Raw genomic sequence first — 9,185 nt, forward strand, 5'->3', positions numbered from 1 at the left:
TGTGTTAGCATTAGTGGCTTTGTTTGATTTGGAGTTGCAGCAGTTAGATGTTAAGACTGCATTTCTACATGGTGATTTAGATGAGGAAATATATATGGAACAACCAGAAGGGTTTGTTCAGCATCGTAATGCGAAATTTGTCTGCAGGCTCAAGAAGTCATTATATGGCCTGAAGCAGTCGCCTCGGCAGTGGTATAAGAAGTTTGATTCTTTCATGTTGAGTCAGAAATATGTAAGAAGTGAATATGATCATTGTGTTTATTTTAAGCAGTTAAATAATGGCATGTTCATTATCTTAGTGTTGTATGTTGATGATATGCTTTTAGCAAGCAAAAGCATTGAAGAAATCAACAGGTTGAAGACTCAGATGGCAAGGACGTTTGATATGAAAGATCTAGGAGCCGCAAGACAAATTTTGGGCATGGAGATTTTCAAAGACAGGAGCAATGGTAAGCTGTGGCTATCACAACAGAAGTATGTTGAGAAAATACTTTTGAGGTTTGGTATGAATAATGTGAAGCCTGTGTCAGTCCCTTTAGCTTCCCATTTTAAACTTTCTTCGAGTTTATGTCCTAATACAGATGAAGAAAAGGATTATATGTCTCGAATTCCTTATGCCAATGTAGTAGGATGTTTGATGTATGCGATGGTGTGTACGCGACCAGATATTTCTCATGCAGTTGGGGTTGTCAGCAGGTACATGGCAAATCCGGGTAAAGAGCACTGGTCAGCAGTGAAATGGGTGCTTCGGTACTTGAGAGGCACAAGTAGTTATTGTATTTCTTACAATAAGAGTAGTGAATTTGTTTGCGGATATGTTGATTCTGATTTTGCAGGTGATTTGGATAAGAGAAGATCAACTTCAGGGTACGTCTTTACTCTTGCAGGTGGAGCTATAAGTTGGATGTCAAAGCTACAGAATATTGTTGCTTTATCCACTACTGAAGCAAAATACATTGCTGCTTCTCATGCTTGCAAAGAGGCGGTTTGGTTGAAAGGTTTGCTTGGTGAGTTTGGTAGGTTACAGGATAACATCAGGTTACTTTGTGACAGTCAAAGTGCAATACATTTGGCTAAGAATCCGGCCTATCATAGTAAGTCAAAGCATATTCCAATCAAATATCATTTTGTAAGACAGGTCATCACTGAAAGGGGAGTTTCTCTTGAAAAGGTGCATACAAAGGAGAACTGTGCAGACATGTTCACAAAACCAGTTTTGTTGGAGAAGCTACGCTGGTGTTTGGCTTCTCTTGGCTTGCAGAAAAGATAAAATAATAATAACAGGGCATCAGGCGAATTGTTGTCAAGGTGGAGATTGTTGAGATTTTCTGTTTAAGCAAAATAGGAAAAATCTCAGCTAATGACAACAATAGGGATTCAGTTCCTAGATTAGCTCCAGGTTGTTGGGAGGGAGTTAATGCCTCCTATATTTGATGTGAGGGAGTTATGAGGCTGTTAGATTCTCTAGGCTATTTAACAGGCAACCATTCGGATGTTTGCTAAGAGAGTGTGAGGATTTCTTGATGTAATCTCCTGATTTTATTAATAAACTCCTGATGCCTATGTTTGGTGGACGTAGCCCAGATTGGTTGGGTGAACCACGTTAAAAACTGTGTTTATGTGCTTGATTTATATTGTTGTGTTATTTGTTGATTTGCTGTGCCTCTGAATTCCAACAAAACTTTAATTTTTATTATTAAACAATCATGTTATGATTAAAAAATTCAGGTCTTTAAGATCAACTTACAAATTAATATATTTATTGTTTTGTAAATTAAGGTATAATATACTTTTAGTGTCTAGTAAATTGAGTGATAAACACAGGAGGGAAGATCTGCTCAGACAGAACATTTGGGTGCAACTTAAGGCATAAACTTAATTTAAATAGATTTATCGTATGTTATTCGCAGGCCTGGGTACCAGCTACCGAGGATAGGGAAGAAATCTTCGAGATAATTAGTTTGTTAATAGATATTAAATGAGTTGGGTTGTATATTTTTATTGTTGAATTTTAGTATATCAGTTTTTACTCATTTAATACTTATTAGCAGATTGTATATTTGATGCATAGAAGAAAAGTTTGAAATCTAAGGTGACCACTTAGGCGGCCTGATAGATGTTTTCACCAGCCTTAAACGCTAGACTTTGGTGTGGAAATAGACATATACAACCCCACTCATTTAATTCCCATGAGCAGATTGTATATTTATCACTGAAAAAAAAAAATTGAAGTCTGAACCCACCTCCTGGGAGGGCTGGTAGATGTTGGTGGCTTCCTAGTCGTGTTCTTCCCTTCCTCCCCTCCCGTTTGGTTTCTTATTTGTTAGGTTCCCTTTGTTATCCTTTAACCTTATCTCTTTTACCATAGTTCTTTGGTTATATATATTCAAATATATTTTTTTGTTGTTGTTTTTTTTTAAACCATTAAATAAAATTAAAATGTAAATTCTTATATTAAACTCTAAAATAACTATTCTAAGAGTAGAATTTATTTTTTTTGTTTTTTTAATATAAAATTAAAATATAAATTCTCATTATATTAAACTTTAAAATAACAATTCTAACCATAGGATTTTATTTTATTCTTTTTCTTCTTTTTTTTAACAAATTAATAAATAAATAAACAATTAAACTAAATTAAATTATAAATTCTTATTATATTAAACTTAAATTTATTTATAACAATCCTAACAATAGGATTTTCTTTTTATTAAACTCTAAAATTAAAACAAATTTGAAATAGTTAATTTAACTTTAACTTATTTTAATTTTTAATTAAATTGCTTTCCTTTCCCTTGGTCCTGTCCTGCTAGCTGTTTCCAACTCAAGATTAGCCGTTAGTTGGTCAATTGAGCTATTGCCTGGTCAAATATAGCCGTTGGAGGTCCTGCTCTAACTATTTAACATGCAGCCTAGATCTGATTCTTCAACTTGTCCTGACGATGAACCACACTCGTTGGTTCTAAACTCGTAGACAAATGTAAGATCATGTGATTTACGCCAAAGAATTTTCTCATAAACTTGATATGGATCACAGAAGCCTCCACTCAACTATAATTTAGTTAATTTTTATGATTTTTTAAAATCAAATTAATGGAAATATATATAGATTAAATGTTTTGATGTTAATCATAAATTGAGACCTAGAAACATTTACTAATCATTTAATTTATATCATTATAATAACATAACCTGTATTAATAAACATATTAAACAATAATAAAACGTTGAAAATTTAAAAATATTATAATATAAAAAATGTTATTTTTGTAACATTAAAAATTGAAAACATTAAATATTTTATCTTAATATATTTTAAATATATCCCTATTTTAAAATAATTATTATAATATCAACCTATTAAAAATTGAAAACATTAAATATTTTATCTTAATATATTTTAAATATATCCCTATTTTAAAATAATTATTATAATATCAACCTTTTAACCAATAGAGATATAATAGTTAGAAACCTTTTTAAAAAAATCACATTTGTTTTCTCGGAGTCACTTATCGACATTAATAGCAAACATGGTCTGAAAATTTTATAACTAATATTCAGTAAATAAAATATGATTTTTTAAAATGTGAAAAATAAAACCATACCTCACATTTTTATATTTTTACAATAACATTGATAGCAACTATTTTTTCATAAAACAGAAACGCTTACTGACCCACGATAAGGCGGTGGTTTGAATCAAAATATCTTCCTCAATGACCACTTTTCAAGATTGAAAGCCTAAATACGCTGACCCCATTCTATGAAGAACGTACACAAATATCAACAACTTCTCCACCTAAAAACCATTCTAACATGACAGAGAAGATAATGCTGTCGGACATGATACCATAATGCCAGAGTCATTGTCGGATTTTCACCTCGGCTCCAGAGAGCCGGATGTAGGATCGGCAGCTACAGAGTGAATAACGGAAGGTGTCGAAGACGAAGTTGCTGTACTGCTTGATGTTTTGTCCTCATCATTAACTTTACCACTTTTCAATTTGTGAGGCCCGCCGGCGTTATCCAGATCTACGAAAGCAGGCTGTGTGGGCGAAGGAAGATGTTCGGTCTCACTTGTCAGCATCGCCACCACCCGGAACATCGAAGGCCGTAACGCAGCAGCTGCTTGCGTGCACAGAAGGCCAATTTTAATCACTCTAATCCCTTCCTCCGAGGAATAACTGCCCTCCAATGTGGGATCCATAATTTCTAAAGCTCTATCTGTTGTATATAGTCTCCATGTCTGCTTCGTCATATCAACAAAAACATAAAAACTTTAGTTAACAAGGGATGCCATACTATGAAGAATTGAGAAAATTGACACTCGAAAGATGACATGGACATAAACCATACTCCTTCGATGAGAAACTCCATGTCTTCAGACGAACTCCGATTCTTTCTTCCGCTGATAATCTCAAGTAGAAGCACTCCAAAGCTGAATACATCGGCTTTCTCTGTCAGCTGTCCGCGTAAGGCGTATTCAGGGGCCATGTAACCTCTGCACAGTGTCTTACGCTATCAAATTTCTATGACCCACTTCAAAATAATATAATCTAAATTTCCATGACCCACTTCAAAATAATATGATCTATATTTAGATTAGATAGACTTCAAAATAATATGATCTATATTTAGATTAGATAGGATTAGTTTATTGAGGTAAATTCTAAATCATGTTTTTATGGTCGAAATGGATTCAGCACCATCAAAAACATATAAGGCACCTAAAATCTTAAAGTTTAACAACTCTAACTTAGATTTACAAAAATCCCTGCTATATTTTCTCAAAATATAACAAGAATTTCCATGACTTTCAAGGCAAAAGAACAGTCTGGTTAGACTACCACTATTTGGATATGCCAGTTTTGTTTCATGTACTGTAATTAATTAATGGCTTTGTCTCCTTGGCCCACACATTTACCTGGAAAGTTGTTTTTAGTTTGAATCTACAGAATTTCTTTTTCAAAAAAACTGATTATAGGAGTGTCGAAATTGCTTTCATCCAGAGATCTCTGGGCATCCAAAATCCTGAAAGTTGAATGTAAGATTTCCCAAAATTTCTGCTAGAATTTGAAGAAAATCATGCCAGAATTTCCACTACTTTCTCTGGGCTAACTTATGTCTCCTCTTTTATTAAAACAATTAGTTGAAAACTAAGAAAATTTTAAAGACCAAATAAATTAATTTTCCATACTTTTTCCAAAAAAAATTAGTTAATTTCATTTTTTTTCTAAAAATTAAAAATAACCCAAAAAATAAAATAAAATAAAATTACAAACATTTTGCAATTTACATATTAAATCTCATTGAAATTTTACATATTAAATCTCATTAAAAGGGCAAAATTTAGACCAACTAAAAAGGGCAAAATTTAGATGAATTTCCATTCTTCAAATTTTCCTCTTCTTACAATGTTCCTGCAACTCTAGTGCTGACGTGGCTCTGATCTTCTGCAAAGAATCTGGCCAACCCAAAGTCTGCTATTTTCGGTTTATGTTTGTCATCGAGTAAAATATTGCTGGCTTTAATGTCTCTGTGGATGACCCGAATCTGAGATTCCTCATGAAGATAGGCCAGACCACGTGCAGTTCCAACTATGATTTCGTATCTCTCTTTCCAGTCAAGCAAATGACGTTTTGTTGCATCTGCAACGCATCAGAGATCATAAATATATTACCTGAAGATAAATATAAAAGAAAGGAATCCAAAAACCATCCAGGGGTTAAGAACGAGTAGATACCGAATAGAAACTTGTCAAGGCTACTGTTCTCGAGGTATTCGTACACTAGTAGCCTTTCTGAGCCTTCAACTGCGCAACCAAGCAATTTCACCAGATTCCTGTGTTGAACACGACTGATGAGATTCGCCTCATTCAGAAATTCAGCGTCCGCATGTCTTGTACCCATATAGAGCCGTTTAACTGCAATCACCCTGCCATCTGGGAGAACCCCCTGCAAATCGACAAACGTCAAAATCTCCTCCTTTTTTTTTCTCGAATTTTAGTAGGTGCTGCTATTTCCGAATCTAATTTCTTTAATTGAAAGAGATATTAAGCTCTCACCTTATAGACGGATCCAAAACCTCCGTCTCCAAGTTTGTTCGCTAGATTGAAATTGGAGGTAGCCTCTCTCAGAATGTCGTACTTGAAAATCAGCTCTGGATTGGCTATGCTCGGCCCTAGGATAGAATTCTCTTCCCCACCTGCGAAAACAATTACAAGGTGTTTATTTATGTGGCACACAACGTAATCAGAAGCGTCTTAGATCCTTAACAATGAATAAGTTAGCTGCAATTTCAGGACCTCCGGTTCGATAAATCTCCTCCGGACGTTTCAGAAGAGAGCAAATATTCCACTTCCAAAGAATTATGACTGCAATTAATACAATCGTAGCGGCTACTACACCCAGACTTATACCCAAGATGCTAGGTTTCTTGCCTGCTGCATATTTACACAAAAGTGTGAGTAACCAGTAATCTATGTTTTAGTTAAGCAGAAACAAATGAAATCCTACAAAACCCGTGTATTCCTCGACAAAACAAAATTACCAGAGGACGCGGGAGGACTTTCCCCTGGTGGCGGCGATGGTGGCGGCGATAGAACGGTAGCGTTGAAAAATTCATAAACCTCGTAACGCAAGTAGCAGTTCTGAGATCCGACTTGTGCCCCAAGAGCTCCACTTTGGCAAGCAAATATATTTTCTACGGCAAAAGTCAGGCACGATCCGCAGCTTGTGCGGGACAGATCTCTCCAACACTGTGCTAAGCTGTATATAGTCTGCGATATATTACCAGGCGCAGCGACTGAATCTGCAGCGAAAAGTTTGGGGCTCTGTTGAGCATTAGCGGTACTATTTGAGAGCAAGGCTCTCACAGCAGTTGTGAACTGCTGTGGCTGACTGCTGTTCCCACTGTTACAAAGAATGATATTTGGTGTCTCCTTCCTACTCTCAATATCGTTGTAAAAATTATGATCGTCGTAACGCAAGAAGCAGCCGTCTAGTTGAATCAATCCAGAAGTGTTTTGACAAACCTGAACAAGATTTGCTTTAGCCGTGGATGCGCACTCACTGCAATCGGAAGAATCTAAATCTCCCCTGCACTGGACAAGCCCGTAAACAGTATTATTGATGTTTGCCCCCTGAGCAACAATACTAGAGGTATTGAATCCGGTGACATAAACATTGTTCACCAGTGAATCTAAAACCTTGTTTAGATTAACCTGAAACGCGCTCCCGTTTTTATATGTATAATTGCCGCTCTCCCCACAATTGCTCCAAACGGTAGAAGTCTCTGGGTCAGCTGCTGCGAAGCGTATACTTGTACATAGACAGAGGATAATTAAAATGCTTCCCGTTAAGTGTTTCATCGCCATCGCCAAACCCAGCTTCTTTGTGCCCTGCCTCGGTTTGAGCTGATAGAACGGCATAGTTGGAGGTGCTCCTGTAATCAAATGCGTTTGTAAAGTTCAAAGTGTACATTTATCAATTCTGGACACCGGCGTCCCATAGGGGTTTTCTACGTGCAGAATACGCCAAGGTGTAGGATATTCTAATTTACATAGGAAATGTAGTACAATCAGATTGTGGTTCAGATTAGTGTATTGCATTTTCCTATGGTATATTTATATTTCATTTTCATTTAGTTATTTCAACCACATAAGCGACTAAATTTTTTTTGTTTTTCAGAGAAAAAAACGATTCCTTTCATTTCTTTCCAAGCACATGCGCCACTAACTTGTGAACGGAAGGAAATGTATCGTCTTTCTGCTGCATACGTCTCTGTCTCCATAAAGCAGAGAGGGACTCACCGCGACCCGCTACCGACTCTTGACGTGGTGGTCGCGTTGGTACATGTTGCAATAAAGTATTCCACAATATAAATTTCCATTTCATTAATTTATTGGTTACAGTAAATGTATTCCCAATCCATTGATTTACTGCTTTTTGGGGCAACTGTAATTTATGCTGAGTCACAATGGCTGTTCTTTTCGGGATGCGCTTATTGTGCCTTTATTCTTGTACCTTATTAGTTTCGAGATCGATCTCCGGGTTCGCTATTTGAGAACCTCACTTCCGTGGTGTCTTAATATGTGCGTGGTTTAAAAATATTTACCTATTAATTTGGAAAATAATGTAAGTGTTGGTAAGGGTGTAATAAAATTTGGTAAAATTTTTTGATATTTTGAGTTATAATTGACAAATTTCGAAGTGTGTTGGAGTTTTTAATGGTGTTGAATTTATTTTTTCTTTCAAAAATATGATTTAAACACTTTAACAATCTAATTTTTCAATTACCAAATTCCTGAAAGAAAAAAAATGCGATCCATATTAATTACTAATTTTAAATTTGTAGAATAAGTAGACACCGCGCTTAACGTGAGCTCTGAGATGTTTCAAAGTTGTACTCGATAATTAGTTAAACGGAATAATGAACATGGATTTAGATGTTCTTTTCTCATTGGTGAAATTTCTAACACAATAACGACATCCATAGAGGCTTAAAATAATAATTGTTCGAGTGGGGATTGTTATTGTCACAGTAAGATGGATAGAGAATGAGAAATTTAATGTTCATAACTTTAGTTTATGTTAAAAAATGTTTTAGTTTATGTTAAAAAATGTTTTAGTTTAATAAACTAATGTTAAAGGAGCAAAATTTTAATGAATTAATTGGATCTTTCTGACTCATTTAAGTTGAATGTTTCACATACTTAATTTAAAAGAAAAAAATTGAACCATGTTGATGTCTAGAAAATCATTTGTGAATAAGCTGTAATATTAATACAATAAGTTAGTGGATAGTCTCCATTATTATTTTAAAGTTTTAATGAATTGTTAAAGTAATTCATTATTATGAGTCTTGTGGTGTAATAACACCCTAATGGTGAGAGGTTTTGATGCTGAGGATTTTGCGGCCCGTGACCTAGCTTTCGCCTCTGCCTTTCGCGCTGCCTCCTGCAGCTGCCTTGCCTGGCAGCCTACTGCTGCCGGCTGCCTTCCTTCCCTCTAGCCTCCTTTTGATTTGATCCTATCACGCTGATCTCTGCTCTCTGCTCCGGGCTTGGCAGCCTTCTGCTACTGAGCTTTCCTCTGCCCAATGCCTCACCAGTCGGGGGACGGCTCTCCTCCAAATGAAGAACCCAACCATGAAGCAGCTTTTGCCTCCTTAATAGCAGATCA

At 35.7% G+C, this 9,185-nt stretch overlaps 1 protein-coding gene across 2 annotated transcripts; it reads right to left on the reverse strand.

Annotated features, from left to right (window-relative positions):
- Positions 1–3,600: 3,600 nt before the first annotated feature.
- LOC149237140 (cysteine-rich receptor-like protein kinase 2) lies at positions 3,601–7,567 on the reverse strand. 2 transcript variants are annotated; one of them, XM_089366764.1, is made up of 7 exons: positions 6,553–7,567; positions 6,308–6,442; positions 6,068–6,207; positions 5,747–5,957; positions 5,417–5,651; positions 4,360–4,504; positions 3,601–4,249 (listed from the first exon to the last, which is right to left on the reverse strand). In XM_089366764.1, the coding sequence occupies exons 1-7, from the start codon at positions 7,430–7,432 to the stop codon at positions 3,881–3,883; spliced, it is 2,115 nt and encodes a 704-aa protein (XP_089222890.1). In that variant the 5' UTR covers positions 7,433–7,567; the 3' UTR covers positions 3,601–3,880. The 2 variants fall into 2 exon arrangements, with proteins under 2 accessions (XP_089222890.1, XP_089222889.1); XM_089366763.1 differs by having other exon boundaries at positions 6,308–6,445.
- Positions 7,568–9,185: the final 1,618 nt, after the last annotated feature.

The sequence above is a fragment of the Pinus tabuliformis genome, chromosome 8, assembly GCF_031772625.1.
Source record: "Pinus tabuliformis cultivar Carrire ecotype Pingquan chromosome 8, CPIR1, whole genome shotgun sequence".
Taxonomy (NCBI): Eukaryota; Viridiplantae; Streptophyta; class Pinopsida; order Pinales; family Pinaceae; genus Pinus; species Pinus tabuliformis.

Excerpts from the sequence above, each read along its gene's own strand:
- LOC149237140 (XM_089366763.1), bottom strand. The coding sequence starts at position 7,432 with ATGCCGTTCTATCAGCTCAAACCGAGGCAGGGCACAAAGAAGCTGGGT. Across the intron at positions 5,958-6,067 it reads GTTTTGGATCCGTCTATAAG|GGGGTTCTCCCAGATGGCAG; the intron begins GTGAGAGCTTAA and ends GTCGATTTGCAG. Across the intron at positions 4,505-5,416 it reads ACTAGAGTTGCAGGAACATT|AGGTTACATGGCCCCTGAAT; the intron begins GTAAGAAGAGGA and ends GACACTGTGCAG.